This window comes from Chamaea fasciata, unplaced genomic scaffold, assembly GCF_029207755.1.
Source record: "Chamaea fasciata isolate MVZ Bird 193981 ecotype frontalis unplaced genomic scaffold, bChaFas1.0.hap1 SCAF_3, whole genome shotgun sequence".
NCBI classification, from domain to species: domain Eukaryota; kingdom Metazoa; phylum Chordata; class Aves; order Passeriformes; family Sylviidae; genus Chamaea; species Chamaea fasciata.
Window position 1 is genome coordinate 6,913,717 of NW_027094088.1, and position 20,692 is coordinate 6,934,408.

A 20,692-nucleotide genomic window follows, 5' to 3' on the forward strand; every position below is an offset into this window, starting at 1 on the left:
CTTCTGTTCCCAGCTCCATCCAGCACTTGAGCCAGGCTTAGAGAGCTGCTTGCAGTAAGCAACTTGTGTTTTAAACCGTTATGGATCATAAAGGACCAGGAGTTACCTTCACAGGCTGTGGCATCAGAATGGGAATTCTGAATACGCAGCACAAGTCTGCTTAAACCCTGCTTTAAACACCTAAGGATTCACTGACCTTGGTCTCAGCTGCTGCTACCCTGCACTCAGGTTGCTGCTTTTCCAGGTTGTGCTGCTACACTCCACTGGGGCAGTTCTCTAGTGCTGCACAATGCTTCTATCACTTACATAAAATTAAAAAACAAAAAAGACTCCTTTGACTAAATAAGCTGTGTTAGAAATATATTTACACTATGCACATTTTTACAGGAAATACAGCTTGCTAAAAATCTGCAATTTATAACACCACCACCCCCCAATTCACTGCAGTCAAAACTAAAGGATTTGAATTTTTAAGGTTTTTATTAGAGAAGTTGAAAGTTTCATCTCAGGACTGACAATAACATAATTATCTCTCTTCATTTATTTTGTTTATAGGAATATGTAGAATTTGTTTGTACAAGCATATACAACAAAGTAATTGGTGCTTAGTACATTGAAATCAGAAATCTGATTTGTTCTAAACTACCAGTTTTCCATGCAGTCATCTTTGAATTGGCAGCATGGACAAATCCCAAGCCAAATGCTTACATGCATTGTTTTGCAATATAACTACAGCAAGCTCTGGAAACATGCAAATTAACACATTAGCAAATTGTTTTTATATCTAATGGACATAAAAAGGTTATTCCTGATATGAAATTCTGAAAATCTGCATAAATACTTCTGTGTAAAATTAAATTAGTTATGTACTTCTTTTTTACTACAAGTATCAAGAATGCCCACGTAATTAATATACACACATATATATAGAGACCTTGTAATGCTAAAAGTCTTTGTAATTAATCAAACAATATTCTGTGCCATACATTTACTCAGTATTTACCAGCTAGTAGCATGACTGTGGTCATATAGTAGGCATTACAGCCTTAGTAGCATTTTGTATCACATGCAAACATACTCTTAGCATTTCTGTTTACTAATTTAATCACGTAGCAACATGTATGTGATTTTCTACAATGTTGTGTTTCCCAAGTGTATAAATACTTTTTACATTTTCACAGTTACAAACTTTTTGCCAAAAGCCATTTAAACAATCTTTTAAGTTACAATGAACTGTAGAATCCGGGATCTGCAGCAACAGGATCAAAATGCAATTTCTATACAAGCAATGTAGGATGTAAACTTTTCTTAAAGTGCCTAATATGCGATTCCTTAGAGCACTGATCAGTTTTGGCACGAATACACTGTATTTCCCTCAGGTTATCCACTGCAGTAACTTCTACAGGATATTGGCTCCTCTTAGACATGATAGAGCTGATATGGCACTTGTGAATGACATCATTAGGCTGCAGAAATACCCTGTCAAGTTACTGCTGCAGCCGATGAATTTGGCCGATGACTTTGTACACGTTGTACTTTTGAATACACGCAGTTACCTTACAACTGTCTGCTGCCTGAAAAAACCCCCACTTGAAATATAATTTAAAATCACCCAAACTCAACTCCTTACTATCCTAATTATTACTTGGCATAAGGTCCAGTTCAGTGGGCTCAGGGACATCAGGTGCCGAGCATCTGACAAGGCGTGGCATGGCGGGGTCCGGCAGCGTGGGGTTTCTGCACAGCACATCACACACGAGAACGCAAATGGGAAATTACGTGACCCGAACTACAGCTTTGTTGCCATCTGAGATGATGTTAAAGGTATCTCCTGTGTTTCGAGGCTCTGATCGTGTGATTCTGACGCAGGCAAGGTGCCTGGTGACATACAGAAAGGAAAACAGGACAGGGTTTAAAAAACTCTCTTAATCTTCGGGTCGGGGTTTTTCTGAACAAAGGAAATTCTTATGGAAATTCAACAAAGGAAATTCAGTGCCCAGTGTTAAAAAAACAGAAACAATGCAAACCTTAAGACTTGGTGGTCCGTAAGCTACACTTGATATATTAAGAACAAAAATCCCAAAACAAACCCCTGCCAAAACCAAACCAAAAGCCCACTCTTCAACCTCAGCATTGTTATTTTGAATTTTGCTCTCATTTTAAGGATGCTGTGCTCTTCAATTTGCTTGTTGAGGCTTTAAACCACTGTTGCTGGCCTGCGATCCATCTCTGCTTCCAGCTTCACCATCTGCTGCATCTCCTTTGCCTGCAATCCAAAATAACTGCATGAAGCCTTGCATTAGACCTTTTGCTCCCAATGAAGCACATTTCACATGAGTGTCTGAGTGAAACTCAGGCAAAACACACTGAAGAGATAGGTAACAACATTATTTTTACACCCCTCGTCCCCCCACCCCATGTCACTCTGTTTTCAAAATCAGATGTAATCCTTATATCTACAAATTCTTAGGAAATATTTTTTGTTCAATTCTGGGAGTCATGGGTTGACTTTCTAAAGAAGTGTGTGATAAAATGCAGAAGCCCCAGTTTTGGGGAAGAAGTTAGGCAGGTGCAAATTTAGTGTTTCTTCAGATAGGAAATGTCTGGGAATGTATTCTTACTGCTGTTGCGAGAGTACTGCAACGTGCTAATGCCAGAAATTCATCTATGGTCTGGACTTGTTTCTTTCATAAAGACAAGGAATGACAAAAATCCACCAGTGTAACATCGCCCTTGAAGTAGGCAAGATTTTTTTTAAGTAGTATTTTTTAAAAATACTGTCTTTTTTAAAAATAATTTTTGTCTGACCTGGAGATCCTTATGATTACAGAGGGGGTGTTTTCCACCTCAGGATTAGAATACTGCTATGTGCTCCATGGGATTACACACCCTGAATCCACCTTAAACTGTATCCAAATGCATTATGCAAAATTCAGCAATGAATACATGCCAGACCTCACTATAAACTCTGCCTGCCTCAGGCTCTGCAGGCAGAGTTAAAGCTCTGTGTGTAAATGGTGCCTGGCCTGGGAATCCCCTCTCAGAGGGCACTTTTTAAATTCCCTTCCTCTCTCTCTCTCTGAGGCACACACAGCCACATTCTCTTCTCCTGTTATCGCGTTTTGGTTCGAAACTCTGCAGCTTAAAGGAGCTGAGAGTCAGCATCTCCATTTTCCCTGGGGGTTCTCAGTCTGGGAAGTTATTTAAATCCATACCCCAAGGACCCTGAACAAATTGACCCAGAGGGCAATCTAACCCATCTATCCAATCAAACTCAGGAGCATTAGGAAGTTTTAGGAAGAGACAATCCAAGCCACTATTTTCCTTTGGTGTAATTGCTGTATATCCATCATGGAGGGAATAATGGTTAGGGGACTTGATTTATATAAACTATGTTCCCCTAGAAGTTGCAAAAAAAAAAAGGTTGCTTACACAGGGAACTTTGCTATCCAAGCTGCTGCTTAAGGAGTCACCTGTTCTGGATGTTCAAACACAAAGTTGCATACGTGAAAATGGGCAGATGTAGGTCTAAAGTAATGAGGGTGCACCTCTATTCCTTCTCAAGGTAAATGTGGATTTATGCAGATGTGGCATACCTGCCTTCTTGAAAAATCTAGCCCTGCACTTGCTTAATCATCCTCATCATCTTCTTGGGGGAAAAAAGTAATCATGACAACAACAAAGCAACCATCATAAATATGATTAAAAATTAATTGACGTTCTCCATTTAAATGACTTAAAAGCTTGAAAGTAATGAAGAAATAATTTTAACATGAAAATATGGAAACATAACAAATAAATCAATATGGACAACCTCTTCTGAAACGGCTTGATTTTGCCTGTGTGTGAAATGAAACATCCAAATAAAACAAAACCCTGTGTTTTTTTTCTTAGTGACTCACACATTTCACGTTTCAGGCTTGTGACTTGACTACAGGCACAGTGTCCTATAAATATTCCATGTCCCAGTGTATTGTGTACGGAATTCTTTTACAGAACCTGGCTTCAACGACCACATTAGCATCTAGCAGAGGAGCAGGATCTTGTTTTTGCTGTTCTGAGGCTGGGTCAGAGAGTGCATTCGGATGTGAACACACCAGCACAACAGGACAAGCCTCTGGAACCTACAGAGGATCCATGGAGCCAGGGGCAGCCAAGGGACTCTGCTTTCAGGGTGCTCTCTACTGAGATCTCACACAAGCTAGGAAACACATGCAGTAAAAGAGGATTTTTTTTCTTCCCTAGCCTAATGAGAGGGTTTTTTTATGTGTCCATAAATAAATGTTGTTACAGTAGGTGCTGTCAGTAGTGAAAGATGTTATCAGTTCAAGGGAGTAATTCAGATCAGGCAGTGCTGTACAAGGGGGATGTTCCAGCCCAGTGTAGCTCCTTCCCTTGGAAAGACAGGGGTTAATAGGGACTTCTTGGAGTAACAATTATTTAGGAAGCCACAGCAGCACAGCCACATCATTATGTGTAATTGCCAGAGCTTGTAACACGTTGGAATTTGAAGTGAATTTTAAAGTGCTCTTCCACAGACACTAGGAAGCTATTTCCAGCCATCTATTCTATATTTGGCTATTCTTAGTGTGGAATTACTTATTTTATTACCATACTAATATATGTGGATACCCTTTGTCTGACTATCAGCATTAGCAGTTAATCATATGTGTGTTAACACTAAAATACTTTTCTTAGATCAACAGACACTCTTACAGACACAATTTAGAACTCTAAGCAAATCTTCCAGTAACAGCAGCTAATGTACAAGTTAATCTCTAAATATTTCCTCTGTGCATCACCGTTCGTATTCATCTGAATTTCAGATGCTAAAGCACAAAATGCTGTTAATATTGTGTCAGGCTCAAATATCCGTGTGCAAACAAGATTAGCACTGTGCTCACTGTGTCAATGGCACTTCCCAATGGTTGCATTTACAAGGAGGGCTCCAATGATAATGATTTAATTTAGAGGGAAAGCACACTGAAATAAGAGTTTGCTTATTATACGTCCGTCCTACCTTGTGTTTGAGACACTGCATGACAGGATTTCAAAAGCTGTTTGTACAAAAATAAAAATGTCAAAATCGAGTAATACAACAAGAAGCAAATTAAATGAATGAAAACTGAAGTGAGATTGAAAAATTAATGCAAGAAAAACATACATAAAACAAAACAAATTTAAATTTATAACAGTTTGTACTGCAGGTTGTTTCCACCCATAATTCTACTTTTCTCCATCGTATATTTGTATGAAAATTTTCTTGCCTTGTTTGATCAGGAAAAAAAAGCATTTCAAAATCCTCATTAAACAAATACCACCTGGATTCAACTAACTTTCATACATCAGCGTATATAACAGTGACACCACAGCCAGCTGGGGGTTGCACTGGTGCACTTTTGGGACTACAAGGAAATGGTCCGAACAGCACGTATGGAAATATCTGCTCGGATGGATCAAATTAGAGTGAGTTAAAAAGCTGTTAAGGACCACCCCTGTGGCAGAGGCCACCAAATGCCCACACAGAAGTGATAACCAGCACACGGAGGAGCTTATTCCATTTAATAACTGATGATTTATCTGACTTAAATGGCAAATGAGCAAGCTCAGGTAGGCTGCTGCCATCCCTCAGCTGCAGAGCTGTAAGCTCAGGTGAGGATGTATCTAACTGCTCAAAGAGGTGACCCTTCAGTGACTCACAATTATCCCAGCTCCCTTTTACAGAACGTGGTTATCACATTATGGTCAAAAGCACAACCAGAATCATTCTCTCCTCTCCTTATGCATTTTACAAAATGGATCCAAAACTCTCTGAAGCCAATGGAAAGAAAGAACTGGTAACACCATAGCTCTGGATCAAGCCCATCTTTTTTTTTGTCAGCTATCACAGTAACGCTACAGATCTACCATGGCCCAATTTCCTCCCCCAGGTCCTGCCTCCCCAGGTCCTGCCTCTAGATACTGCTCAAGAGCAGACTGACTGACAGATCCGTTCATGCTGGATATTGGAGATGGCATCTACAACAACCCTGTGAGGACTCAGAGTGACGCTTGTGGTTGTTATCCAGGAGGAGGTGGATCAACCAGTAGATCCGTGGTGGCTGGGGCTCAGTGGTAGCAGCCATCTGAGACCTTAGAGTGCTGTCACCCCCTGGAAGTTGCCCAGGCTGCAGCTTTGGGGCTGCAGGACTCTCTCCTGACAGTGGAAATACTTGATTTGCCTGTACTATTCCTGTCCCTATCTCTCTGCAAGATGGCTTTAATTTGTATTATGGTGTCCTCCAGAGAGTTCAAGTTCTGAACATTTACCAAACAAAGTGAGTACATAACCCTTAAGAGTAATGGGTATTAAATAGAAAGTAGTGGGTATTAAATGCTCCCCTGCTCTCTCACCTCACTGAACTGCTGGGTATATTCCCTTTGCAGTTTACATTTTTAAGTGCAGTACTGCAAGTCCATGCAATTATTCCAGCTCTTCTGGCTCAACCTTTCAGCAAGGGAGCTGCTCAGAACATAGTGTTGCTTCCACCAGAAATAAGATTAGAATGTTCTTTTCCTTGCCAAGTAGTTTTTCAATTAAAAAAAAAAAAGGGGGGGGGGGCTTATAAACTAGCAGAAAATAATAAGGTATTTTAATTAGGAAAGGGTGTACTAGTACAGATAAAACTCCCCATGCTACTGTACATCTCTAGAATTCAGTCCAAACTCACTGTCTCTCGGAGTTCAGAGATGCTTTGGGCACGTCTCACCTCTAATTTTTTAATCAGTACTAGAAATGTAAACTCCAAAATGAAGGAAACCGATTTGCTTGAGTTGGTTTTGGGGAGTAATTAAAATGGATCTGCTGGGTCCTTAATGACTGTCATATCTGGCTAACGAGTATCAGCGTGGCTGAATGGCTGAAAGGGCACTCTGGCTGAGCAGTTCAGCTCCCACAGGTTCAGCAGAAACAAATCTGGTGCTGTATCATCATTTAAGTCACCTCACCTCTTCATTTTGACTCCCAAAGTAGGTAGTGACCACGAAAAGGTCCCCATTTTGGTAAGGACTTACATTCAGAAGGATTCTACTCAGCCTGACTCTGGTTACTGTTTTCTCTAGCTTGCTTTTCTCCTAAGCCTTTAAAACAAGATACCTGCTCATTCTGCTTCTCCAAGACTTCTAAGTGCTCAAGTTGAACTTTTTTCAACTGATCCATTTCCTTCGACTGCTTCATTGCCAGCTGTGATTGAGAGAAAATAATGGGAGTGAATATAACACATTATTAACAAATGAAATAAAGACTTGCTTGAGAGATACACACATGTATGTTATCTTGCCCCACGTAGGTGGCATAAGACATGACAGGAAGCCTAGTACATCACCCAATCTTAACAAAAGCTTAATATTATTATACTAATAATTAATAGATATAATTAATAGATACATATTATACATATTGCACATAACACATAGGCTTGGCAAACACACAGGAATGAACAGTAATTCTGTTAATTCAAAACAGCTTTGCCTTGTATAGATGTCAGATCTTTTATTCTACAAGTATGTGCAACAAAGCAAAGACAAAAATCTACTAGAGCTGGATCCTCAACACAGAGGAATGAAAAAGAATATCCAGAAACAGTGACTTGTCAAGGTGACAGTTACCCTTTTTCTCTCTTCCAGGAACTTTTTCGTGTTGCTGCTGTTCAGTTCTCTGACTCGCCTGAAAAAATGCAAATGTTCTCCATGAAAACTCATTGGAAAAAAAGAAACCCAAAAGCTACAATAGAGAGAATCACAAACTCTTAAGGTGTATTTTGTTTTCTGATTATCTGTACTAGGTGGGACTAATGGCAAACTGTACACTCCTCTGGCTACAGAACTTTACACTTAAGAGATTTCAAGTATATTGGCAGTATGATTGAAGACTTGACTGTTGTGAATGAAGTTTGCTTTTTCCTTACTCAAGAGTGGTAGTCAAAACTTCAAAAATAAATTTGTGCATCCCTTGCTGCACTCTGCTGTCAGTTTTGGTATATAAAAAAAAATGCTGTGTATCTTAAGAGTGGTAATGGAAAAAAATAATCTGATGATCATAAGCATAGTTATGCTTATCAATACTGCAAGCTTCTTAAAGCTGTTCTTTATGCAAAAATAAATAAATATAATAAATGTTTATATTTATAAAAATAAATATAATAAAATAAATATACAATTAATAGTTACATAAAATACCTTAAGTGTATCTTCCTAAGATTTCTGCCATGACAGAAAACAAAAATAGTTCCAACAGTTGAATCAGCTCACAAACCAGACCTGCTTTCAGATCTGGGAACAGGTTTATCTTGGAGTCATTTGTGAGGTCTGACACCACAAAGCAAATGGTTACTAAGGTCTCTGACAACTCATCCTGCTGATGAGCTGGGAGTGTGCAGCACTCAAGGGTCTTGGTTCAGCAGGAACAGGTTCAGGCTTTGGGACCAAACTAACCCAGTGCCAAGGAGGCGATGTAAAAAGGGAAAGAACGAGCTAGATGGCAAGGCCAAAGCAAAGGGGAAACCCCAAAGGCTTGTAAGACTTCATCGTGTAGATTCTGCTTTTACTCCCTTCTCAGTCAGGCCCTCATTTCACTGAAAAAGCAAAAAAAAAAATAATGCCCTTGAAATACAATAATTAAAATTTAATAGTGTGATTGGACCTACTCTAGTCAGTCAAAGATGATCAGGGCATCAGAGTTATTAAAAGGACAAATATGAGAAAAACACCTTTTTTTTTTTTTTTCCAAAACGGTCATCTAAAAATATATCCAGCACGATTTAGACCTTGTTTCCATACATAAAAGCGTGGTTTTAATGGAATTAATCCATGACTTACCCTGTCAGCCTTTGACAGCATTTTTCCCTGGTCAGGAAGGGATACTCACCTCTCTCTTTCAGCTTTGTTTTTGATAGATTTGTCTTGGCTAATGGCTTTGCTGTTCTCCATGGATATTTTAGCCTGGTTGGCACGCATCTCCTTGCTTTCCCTGGGCAAAACCAAACACAGTCATTAATGCCTAAGTTGCAGCTCTTGTGGAGGTTGGGTTCCTCTATGCCGTGGTTACTTTTTCCTTGAAGTATTAAGGAAGAGGAAAGAACAAACAACATAATAATTCCCTTCCTTTGTGTAGAATTTATGCAGTTTGAGCAGGCAACCAGAAATCTCCATTTATTCCAGAGAATATAATCTGAAAGACCAGTTTAAAGCATTTTTACACTTTGAATATTGTAACTGGGTACAAAATACTCCCTTTTCTCCCTACTGTACGAGTTGTCCTAGTACGAGCTACTATCATTCTTTTAGAAAATGCAAATTGTCTTTTAAAACTGCCTAAACATTTACAAATCCTGCACTCAGAAGGTAACAGCAATATTAACAGTAATAATATTTGCTAGCTGTAGTATGAGCTGACAGACTTCTTTAAAAACTTCTACTTTGGGCCTGTGGGCCTGCAAAGAGTGGTTTAGGCCATGGTCAGGCTTGTGTTTGGTTTCTCCTTCTGGCTCAGTGAACCTTCTAGCCTTTCTTGTGAAATGAGAGAGCTTTTGGAAAAATTTTATTAAAGAACTGTGGTGCCTTTTTTTTTTTTCCCCTCCAGGAGTTCATAAGGTTAAGCATTTCCTGGATATAGATTTAAAAGCAGTGGTATCGCAGCAAAAATTAGTCTGGGTTCTAAAAAAATGATGTGTTGAGAACACATTTTACTCCAATAATCCTGTCTTATTTTGATTACTGTGCTGAAGGATATGAAAAAAAGTTAGTGTAGGTGTTCAAACTGACTTAGCCTGTTTGCATCAGATACAACTTTAGAATGGAAGAAATTAAGAGGATTAGAGGATAACTGTGCATCACTGATGATTTAGAAATGAGGCACTGGCCATGGAGGTGGCTGAAAGGGCCAACACATCACGTTGTCTCCAGCAAAAACACTCTCCCTCCCACAAGCAGTGGTGATTCATGGAACTGAAAGAAGTGGATAAGCCAGGATGGTAAAGAAAAAAAAAAAAGAAAAAAAGAATTCTGAAAAATGTGGCACTGCAAGATTTAGCTGCTGATTCCCTACTGAGTCATAGTGACTGCACCTCTGAAATTTATACAAACATGTCTTTTGAAGGGATACTTAACTTTAAGCATGTAAATCTATCCTTGGAATTTATATATATATTTAGATGACATCAAAGTGCATTAACATGTCATTTTCTGACACCTGTATTGTTTGAATAAATAGAAATCTCTTCTTCTATTAAAAAAAAACCCACCATACAATTTTTTTTTCTCTCTTTCTCTCTCAGGTTATTTTATCTGGAGTACATAATGCTTGTGAATAACAGCCTCAAGTCCCCAATTTCTGAACTGCTGCAGCATCACCACATCCAGATCAGCCAAGGTAACTCAGTCTGGGGAGGCAGGGGGCTCAGCACCCCTGGAGCTCAATAAGCTTCAGGTTTTTAGTAGTATCTGCTGCCTTCTGCTTTGTTTTTAAATGAGCCCAAAGCACGGACAGAAATTGCTTTTTGTGCTGTGCATGGAGGGAAAGCACCTTTCCTACAGCAGCCAACTGCATCATTTTAGATTATTGATCTCTGCTACCTGCTCTGTGCCCTCTGTTGTGATATCCAACTCATTACCCAGCTCAGAGAGAGGGAAGTGGTGAGCACAGCCTGCTGAGAGCCTGCTCCACTCCCATCCTGCACTCACACAGATCCCATTTTTCCTGCGGATGTACCTGAATTGTCTCCTGGCCTCTAGAGATAAATACATGTCTTCCTACATACAATATATTACATTAAAAAGTTTACAAATTATGAAGTGTGACGTCTCTTTGGGGCATTGTTATTCACGTTTCAATATTTCACACTCCAAATTCTTCTGAAATATTCATAGATTCAGACACAGTCTTAAATTTGTTTTAAACAGGAAAGTCCCCTGTCTGCACACAATTCCCAAATAAGCAGAAACATACTAAATTGCAATGAATAAAGCAGAAAGAATATTGAAGGTTGTTACTCCTGGGAAAGCTGAGCAAAGAGAGTCCTTGGTATTTATCAGGATGAAAATTTTCAGATCTGGTTCTTGGTAGCTTTAAACACAGAGCAATACATTGACTGAACACAAGTGATTTCTAATAAGAAAGCAAAATCCATGGCTAAGAATATAAGAATTATATAAAAGAAATGATAGAGGGACGTTTAAACAGCGTGCAGATATAGAAATTCTAAACCCAACGACTAAAACGATGAGAAAACAGCTTTTAAAAAATTTTAAGTTTTGCCTTACTGTATATATACTAGTGGCCTGAAATGACGGTTTCTAGCAAAGTTAAGAGAATGTGGAAATATGTATGGAAAACAAAAACATTACTTTTACAGGCCATAAATTAGTAAATTATCTTCCAAGCATTCCGATGAATTTCAAGCAGGATGGAAAAAAAAGACTCAAAAAAAGAGAAAGTGATGTGATTTCCTGGTGCAGCCAAGTATGATTTAGACGTACAGAATGAAGGACTGCACCTTTCTCTGGCTAATAATTTTTGAATGATGAATTTGTATAGTAATTTAACAATTTTTGGACTTCATATTTGACTGGGTATGTGTTGCAGGACAGCTTGAATAGATGGGTTAACACAGAGATTAACATAAAGATGAGCTCACGACACGCCCTTTGCTGGGACAATTCTCTGTTGGATGAAAAGCTTGCAGCTCCCAGCATGTGTTCTCTCTGATGCAAAGATAAGCTGCTTTTTCACTCAGGAATTTTAAAAAATCATTTCAATTCCTTCTTCAAATGCATTTTATCACTTTCTTTCCCCCATACTTTTAATGTGAAAGGTGATGAAGACAATTACATATGAATCTACATATGAATACATATTTTTTATGTGTACACTCATATCTGATGTCCATATGCTTTCAGGCTGCTTTGGATAATAGAACATAGGACAAAAAAATTATTCTTCTACTTACCACCATTTTTAGCACTGCGACTATAATGTGCATTTAATTTTATTTGATTTCAGATAGGCAGGATGGTTCATTACAAAAGCATTAGTGTCACGTAGCATCTTCTGTGTGATTATAGCAGGATATTGTATGAAGATAACACGTCAGTCTAATGTACCTTATCCTGCAACCCCTTTTGACCTCACTTCACATGGATCCTTCTTACATCCACCATTGCTATAAACATGAGTCCACAGCCGAGAGCAACTCCAAAGGATATTTCCATATTTGATACTTCTCAGTTTCTAGCCTCTGAATTGAAATTTCTGGGTAAAGTCAATGCAAACTACCAATGCTTCATCACCCCTGCTGCCTTTAAGGAGGTTCAGATGATCTAAATCAGCTAAGAAACCCATTCCTACATCTACCTGTTGGAGGTTATGATTTTTCCTTTTTTTTTTCTCCTTTTCTTTCTCTCAGAGAATTTTGTCCCATTTGTTGCTAAGAGACAATAAGGACCGGGTACTTAAGAGAAACAAAAGAAATGGCCAAGGTGTGGGAAGGGTGCAGGTGAACTTTCCTAGCTGAGGGGCTTTCTTTTGGAGGGGCAGAGATAACTGAGATTTTGGCTGGGGAGTGAGGGGCTGGCCTTGGCTCCTCTCGCTGGCAGGATGGAAGGGGAGGCAGGCCGCAGCTGCTGTGGGAGGAACTAGCCACCACTGTGGGGTTCTGCTTCCTACCGCGAGTGAGGCTCTGCTCATAGGAGTGGCCAACACACTGGGACCGTATTAACACCCAACCTCCCTGGAAAGGACCCTCACCATCTGCTGGGCTGCCTCAGGGGAAACCCAGGACCCCGAGTCCCTTGCCTCTCCAGGGAGCCTCTCCCGGCCACGTTCGGGAGCGGGGCTGCTGCTGCCCAGCCCTGCCCGTTCTCCGTCACTGCTCTGGGTTTTTCACTACACTGCAACCCCACACTCGCTGCCTGCTGGGACACCCCAGGGCTCCCGCTACAGCGGCGGCGTTTTCTGCTACGTTTCCTCGGCCACTGTGGGGTCGCTGGCGCCGGCCATTGCAGCAGCTCCCCTCACCGCCCAGCCCGCCCGCCACGGCCGCCTGAGGGGGACGCGGCTGCGCTCGCGGCACAGCGCCCCCTGCAGGCGCGGGGGAATCATCGCACCCGCCCCGCCCGGCCGGGAGCCAGCAGCGCCCCCCGGCGGCGGTGAGCGGAACTGCACCGCAGGGGAAAGAGGCCGGGGCTGGGCTGGGCTGGGCTGGGCTCTGCTCGCTGTCGCTGTGCCGGGGGGTGGCTGGTCTGTTTGCCTTGGTAGACATATACACCAGTAAAGAACTGTTACTCCTTTTCCCATATCTTTGCCTGACAGCCCCGTAATTTTGGAACTACTATAGCTCTGAGGGAAGGGGGTCACATTTTCCATTACAAGAGAGGTTCCCGCCTTCCCTGGCAGACACATGTCTTTCAAACCAGGACACTGCCTAAACCTTATATGGTTGCATCTTTTACTTCTACCGTGCATTCAGCCCAGTGCCTTTGGCATTGACAACTTTCGAGTTGTCAATGCAAAAAACTAAAGGATTATACGGAGCAGACCTAAACCAAGCCCTCATTATCAGGCAGCACTGCCTTGCTCACCTGTCATGGGAAAATTTCAGCTGCTGGGTTTGTTGTTCGTGAGCATTAATGAGCAGTTTCTTCAGTAGTTCACACTGTTGGTTCAAGTGCAAGTCGCGGATTTCTTGCTCCTCAGCGCTGTGCGTGTTGATCATCTCGGACCACTCCTTGGTGTGCTGAGCCACAATCTCTTTGACCTATGGGGAGGTAACACCTGCTTTGTTAGAGGCTCCCAGACAGAGCAACTCCTCCTGCTGCTGAAGGTGACGTAAAGACAACCATAAAACAGGTTCCAAAGAACGTGGCTAAACTGTGAAAAATGGAGTTGCACAAATGAAGCTGTTTCACGGATAGCAAAGCCACTGAGGACACTGCTGGGTGGTATAAAACCAGATGTAAACCAACCCCTGCTGTTAGGCCACTATTATCTAAAATGCCCTGAATAGACTGGCTGAACAAATAGGCTCTTTACTGTACTACCATTGTTTTAAAACCTTCTCTAACACTGAGTTAATAATAAAACTGTTTCACACTCTGGTTGCCAAGAAAAATATATGTATTAAAAGTACTGAATTTAACAATGGAAAAACCTGGTGAGCAGGGTTTCTCTGAGAGCTTAAAGATAGTCTTTGATTTTGTGGAGACAGTTTCACAAACACAGAGCGTTTACGGAGAAATCCTGTATTTAGTACAACCTGAATCTGAAGATGGGCTACGTATCTTTGTTTTATATTCATTAAGTCAGCAGGGAATCTGACAAGTATTCTTCTCTTGCTTATCTCCCAAGCCTCACAAGAATAATGAGATTAAAGTTTTGGAATGTTCCCAAGAGACAGTATTAAGAAGCCTAAATCACCACAGTTGTTATTCTAATACATCGCGCTCATTGATTTTGAAAAGGAGCTAATAGAAAGATATGTTTTATTAACCTTTAATGATTATCTTTGGATATTTTGACGTGCTATCCTACTTTTCCATAAATGGTACACAAAATGTGCCTCTCAATAAATCCATCTTCAGGTAATCATTTCAACTACAACCAATAACATCTGGGTCATCTTCTACGAAAGCAAACTTGATCCTTTGTAACAAAAATTATCACCATTTTGCTTAGAAGGTCAGAGAGTGGTAAGAGAATGAAAGTGAGAGAATTATGCAAACCCCAGCTAAATATCTAAGCTGGGGTTTACATAATGAAGAACAGATTGTCTTGCACACAGTGGTGAAGGTGAAAAAAGTGGAGATTTTATCAGTCCCAGTCTCCGTTCTGCCCTGGAGAGGCTCCTCTGAAGGGCTTCTTACCTAAAGTTCATGTTGCCCAATAAAGAGGGAATCCAATGAAATCAAGAAGTGAGTAATTCTGGAACAGATCAGGATGACTACTACTACCTTAAAACCAGATTTGTACTTAACTATAGCTAAATAGTGGTCTCATATCAAAGAAAGTACAAGCAGCTGACAGAGAGCAATCTGGAGTTTTCTACAGAAAACAACAAAAGCCTTTTGAGGCAGAAGTTGGTATGACTAACACAGGCCCAATTCACCAGGGTGCTTAAGAGTCAGTGTGCCTCCAGCAAAATGAGCCATGCTTCTTTTTGTGCATGTGGGGAAGTGTACTACTAAGCCCAGAGCCTGTCAACCATGAAATGATATGAAGGATGTGGTGCAGTTTGTGGGAGTAGTATTTTTAATAAGGTGTTCAAAAGTACTGCCTTCAGAGCCTGGAAAACATGAGGATTCAGTTTTAAAACGAGTACAAATAAATGCTAGGGTGTAGTGAAGGAAGAAAATATACTTTTCGATGGAGTTTTTGAGAGGCTGAGGGGCAGACACTCCAGCTCGCCTCCGGCACTGCCTAAGGCACTTCAGTTCGGGTCAAGTTTAGCCCAAGCTCCTTGTACTGCTGATGTGAAAATGTGGGCAGTTCCAAAGCTGGATTTATTCCTCAGCCACTCTCTGGAAATGCCCCTCTTACATCTCCAGGGCTGCAGGCACCAAGACACTTGAGTTAGGTTGTATGAATCTCCTCTCGGCAATGACCTCATTTGGCTTATCAACACCCGGGGAGACCTAGGATGGCCTTAGGGGAGCTAACAGTCATGGCTGAAGGTTTTAGGAAAACACGTTCCTTATTTATTTTCAATGCAGGGTTTGCAGATGGAGCCAGCTCCATCCACGATCTGAATTAAAAATAGTGCAGGTAGATCAGTTGGAAATCCTGGGTGTAATTTGGAGCACAGCAGCAAAGGGACTGTGCCCTCAGAAAACTCCCACAGTCACAGCGTTAGAAATTATTAATATTTCAAAAAGACAGATGCTGTTATGTGGCCCAGGGAGCAGGAGGCCAAGTGTTCACCACCACCACAGGCATTCCAGTGAACAGAGCAGTTTGCTTTTATTTAAGGCCTCCTTACACTGTAGAGAAAATGCAAAATGAACTTTGCATGAAGAGAATCATGACAATAAAATAATGAAATAAACAGTGGAAGTCATGGCAAAAGCAAGTATTTTGTGACTTAGGTGCAAAGACTTTACAAAGCCAAAACAAAGACAGAGGAACAAAGACTCAAGGGCTCATTGCAAATTAATAATGTGATAATCGTTTTTTAAATGGTGAATGTTATAAACCTGAAGGCAGGAATTCTGAATCTCAGGTACACTGATCCCACAGGATCATATAGTATCTCACAGAATTACTGAGTTCAACTCCCAAAGAAAAACCCTGCAAAGTGACAGTGTGGTAATACTTAGATAAAGTATTTAATCTGAGAAGGAAGAAATAATCAGAAAAACACCCTGCCTGTGTTTGTAGACAGATGTGCTATGATCCGCTGCTAATTCCAGAAGCAGCAGGCAGTCTAAGAAGCAGATCCATCTCCTTGTAAAACAAGCTTTTCTCTAGGGATGTGAAAGAGAAACTTCCTTTTATTACATCTCCACCAAGGCAGAAGTCTCATTTCAGGTACAGCTCGATATAACCTGACGGAAAGGATGTAAGGGATGTGCCAAACACCATTTACAAGACTTTAAATACCCAATTTGACTCGGATTCCGAGAAACGTAGAACTCATGGCCATTAAATCATCTGAAATCCAATTTTGCTGCAGATCTGTGATACACTTCAAAGTTCAGCTGTAGCAAATTCAGAGAACATCCTTGCTTTTCTCCAATTTATTAGCAGCATAGTTGAAATGACTATTTAATTTTCACTGGGCTGTGCTCTTGTCCTACTTTCTGCTATTAAGGCAGTGCTGCTTGTCCTAAAGGATAGGAAAAATAACCATTAGCTAACTTCTCTCTTTCCTGTTCTGCAGACTGTGTTTGCAAGCCTGTCCTTTCATCTGTTCCCACACTGGGCCTAAGAGACTAATTAAAATCCTGATACGGAACCTTCTTTTGCACAGCATATATGCAAGAAGTTTGTTTAGTCGCTAAGTTCAAGCAGGAATGATCTTTGAAGTAATCTTTCCTTTTCTGTCTTTTCATCCTCTGCCCGCTTGATATGGGGACCTACTTTGCTAATGCAGGAGAGTAATTTGCATTTGCTAGGTTAATTGTGTATGAAGTACACGCTGGGACATTCAGATTCAATTTCAATATTTTATGTCAAACTTGGGCTGGATGTTTCCTCATGAACAGGAGGAGTTTTGTAGATGAAAAGGTCTCTTTGGAGCTAAAGGTGTGTACAGGCACGTTGTGGCACAGAGCTATACTGGAGAACATGAGCTGTAATTAAAGATGAATTACGTTCCAATCTGATATCAAAATTAGTGGGCCAAATGCTGAGAAATGCTGAACAACTGTTAATTAACCAAACTCCCACTATATCAGTGTAATGCATTCAGCATCTCAGAATTTAATCTAATTTAATTGCACCTCCCTTCATCTAAGATAAGAGTTAATTTCCCTATGGTCTTGAGCACCGTTTTCAAACCCGTTGCTTGCAAACCTTTGAATGATCTCCAGGAATAATTCAAGGGCCCACACACAGCAGTTGAAACAAAAGAGGTTGGTAAATAATCTGGACAATTTTGATGCAACCACAGTGAGCAAGATATTGAAAGTTATTAGAGGAATCCTCAGAGGGGGATGGCTTGCAGAGTTCTTTGGGAATTATCCAATAATCAGAAGTTTGGAATTTCAAGTCTTATACTGAAGTCTTACATTTCAAATCTTACATTTAAGTCTCCTCTCAAAATGTCATCCTAAAACCTGACATGGGACTGGACAAAAAAATCAATCTTTCTTTCCAGGTATGGATTAAATTAAAGGGAACCAGTTTGAAGGCAGGATTTTGAAAGGAACAGGGCTCAGAAACGGCATATATTTGTGGAAAAGGAGAACATGAGTCACATTTATTGGATTTGGAAGATTAATGAACATTTGGATGTTCCTTGTGTACAAATGACACATAACTCCAGACTATGAGTGACACAGGTGAGAGAGAGAGATCAGAGCAAATAAATTTTCGTGTAATGTAATTTCAAATGAGTTTTGGAGCTTATGTCTGGATGACTGGGAGCCAGTGCTCCTCAGAGACTTTCTTTCACTAAGAGAGGAATGAATTTTTTATTTTTTAACTTAACAAATTTGCTTTTATTTAAGGAAAGGGTTCTGGACTTTTCATAGGGGAAGAAGATCAGGAGATAAGAGAATACTTTAGATTTTAGTCCTGGGGGGTTTTGCTACATCTACAACTGAGAGGACAGAAACAAGGAAGCGAACCTTGTTTAGAATATCAAGATCATCTCTGCATGAAATAATAAAACCAGAGAATAAAGTTCAAAGAAGGCAAGATAAAAATTGACTTACTCCAGCCTTAAAGATGTGACTGTGTGTGTATTTTCAATTCTCGTCTGATTCTTTTCACAGATTTCAGCTTTTACTGGGGTCAGTCTCCAGTACTGTCCTGCCACCAGACGATTTCGTACATGGATGAGCTTTCTGGTGTCCCTGCCACCCTCTAGTCTGGATAGCTCTCAAAAACATGTCAACAAGCCCAGGATAAGACTTCCAAGGGAATAGGGAGCCAGTGAACACAGCAGTGGGACAGCACTATCGAGGAAACAGCTCTGAGCAACTCCATGTGAGCCATAAGCATGAGAACAGCTTTCCCAAATTAGCTGAGGCTGGGTCACAGGGCACTTTTATTTCCCAGGACCTTGGAGAAAACAAAGCAATGAAGCAATGGGGAGGAAAAAAACCCCCAAAAAGCCCACTAGAAGTAAGAAGCCATTTGGTTCAAGAGCAGCTTGGGCTCCTCATTGCCTAAGAAACAAATTACCAAGGCCATGGCAACAACGATGGAAAATGAAATAGAGACTTCTTTATGTATGTATTTTGGGAATGTATTTAGCATCCAAATTTCATATAACACGTATTCTCTTTGTTTAACTAGAGCTGACACAAATGACCAGTTTCACTTCATGCGGCATGAATACGGCGCTTTCCTCAAAAATTTCAAAACAGCAGGAAATTGATGTTGCTTAAAAAATTTTTTTAAGAAACACTTTTAGACACTCAATTACTCCCATTCTTTTCAACATGTTATTATTGCTGAAAATTATTCATATGCTTCCAAGAAAATTAACTACCACTTGGGTCTCAAAATCTCTCTTTCAGAAGTTGCATGTGTTAAAATTGGCTGCTTGCTTACCTTAGATTTGTGATCTGATGTTAGTGTCTGAATTTTAATTTCCGTTTCTTTCTTCAATTCAACACAATTACTTCCTCTAAAAAAAAAAAGAAAAATTGCAAATGTGTGCCACAAGTTAAACATCTCCCCATTCAGTCAGCGCTTACTAATTAAAATGTTAATCGAAGTTGAAGTGCTGCACTGTATTGGAATGAAATTATTTCTTCTGGCAATCCATTCACAACTTACAAAATATTGTTGGATTAATGATCAGTCAATTCAAACACCACATGATTAATTCTAGATTGGCCCAGCAATTATTCTGTTGCAGAGGATGTGTCAGGCATCTCCATTTATGATATTTGGTTCCTTTTCCAGGCTTAAAATACCTTGCCAAGAGAAACCAGTTTCTGCCTGAAAACTTACAGGCCTATCCTTGCCATGATTTTAGACTCTGTTTTAAAAGTAATTTGGTTACTTATATTTAGTTCAAGGCAGAGCAAATTATGTAATTTGAATCATTACCTCCCAGGGTGATTTGGGTGTACTGAATTTGAACACCTGTAGGAAGTGTAGGTTTCCCTCTGTGAGAATAAGTGAATGGGCTGCAAAGGAAGGGCCTGGAATAAAACAATATCTTGAGAGAAGTCTGTTTGGACACCTCTGTAATAGTTCTGTGTTGGATTATGCACTGATGTAAAGTGATGCAGCTCCATGTCTGGACAGGGACATGGTCATTTATCAGCTGCAGCTGGCCTTAATAAGGATGGTCATTCCTTGACTGCAGTAACATTAATCCATGTTTGCTCCAGAAAAGGAATTTTATGAAACTCTTAACAAGTTTAAATCCTATTTTCATATCAAAGAACTGCTAAACTTATGGAAAGTAGCAGAAAATTTTATCATCAAACAGTACCAGGAGAGCTCTCACTGAAAATAGCGTGCCTTGTTTTCCAAGGGTCACCAGTCATTTATTTTCTACCCAGAGCAAGGGAAATTTTGTAGATATTTCTAACATTGATTCGACACTTCGGAAGCAATCTAAAGTCATAGAGAGAGGTTCTGAGCACTGTTACCTCTGCCTGAAAAAACCCAACAGCTGAAAGGGAAGTGGTTTTGATTACACTGTGATCAGGGTGTGGCTGTAATGGAATATTTAATTTGTTGTTCACTATGAAAGACGTTGATTCTTAGGTGTGAAACAGACATACTTTATATCCCCAAACAGCTTAATTAGTTCAACCACTGGACTCTTCAGAAACCCAGGCATCCAAACCACCAGCTGATCCCTTCTCTGGAAACAGCTTTCATCATATCCCAAGGCAACTTCCAGCCAGTCTGGACACTGGGAATTGCATAATGGGAATTGCCCTCAGCTGCAGTGGCAGAGGCAAATACCCAGGGACAGTCCAATCCAGGGTAGCCCACACAGATACACTTGGATTTCTGGACAGTCCCAAAAAT

At 40.4% G+C, this 20,692-nt stretch overlaps 1 protein-coding gene across 4 annotated transcripts in view; it reads right to left on the bottom strand.

The window, feature by feature from the left end:
- Positions 1–390: 390 nt before the first annotated feature.
- Positions 391–20,692, bottom strand: part of PLCB4 (phospholipase C beta 4) — a 185,729-nt gene continuing 165,427 nt past the window's right edge. For all 4 annotated transcript variants that reach the window (XM_066177841.1, XM_066177843.1, XM_066177844.1 and 1 more), the window contains 7 exons: positions 19,250–19,325; positions 13,615–13,790; positions 8,906–9,007; positions 7,648–7,705; positions 7,136–7,222; positions 5,021–5,057; positions 391–2,266 (listed from right to left, as the gene is read on the bottom strand). In XM_066177841.1, coding sequence (XP_066033938.1) covers positions 2,178–2,266; positions 5,021–5,057; positions 7,136–7,222; positions 7,648–7,705; positions 8,906–9,007; positions 13,615–13,790; positions 19,250–19,325 — 625 coding nt within the window. In that variant the 3' untranslated portion in view covers positions 391–2,177. The remainder of the gene's footprint in view (positions 2,267–5,020; positions 5,058–7,135; positions 7,223–7,647; positions 7,706–8,905; positions 9,008–13,614; positions 13,791–19,249; positions 19,326–20,692) is intronic.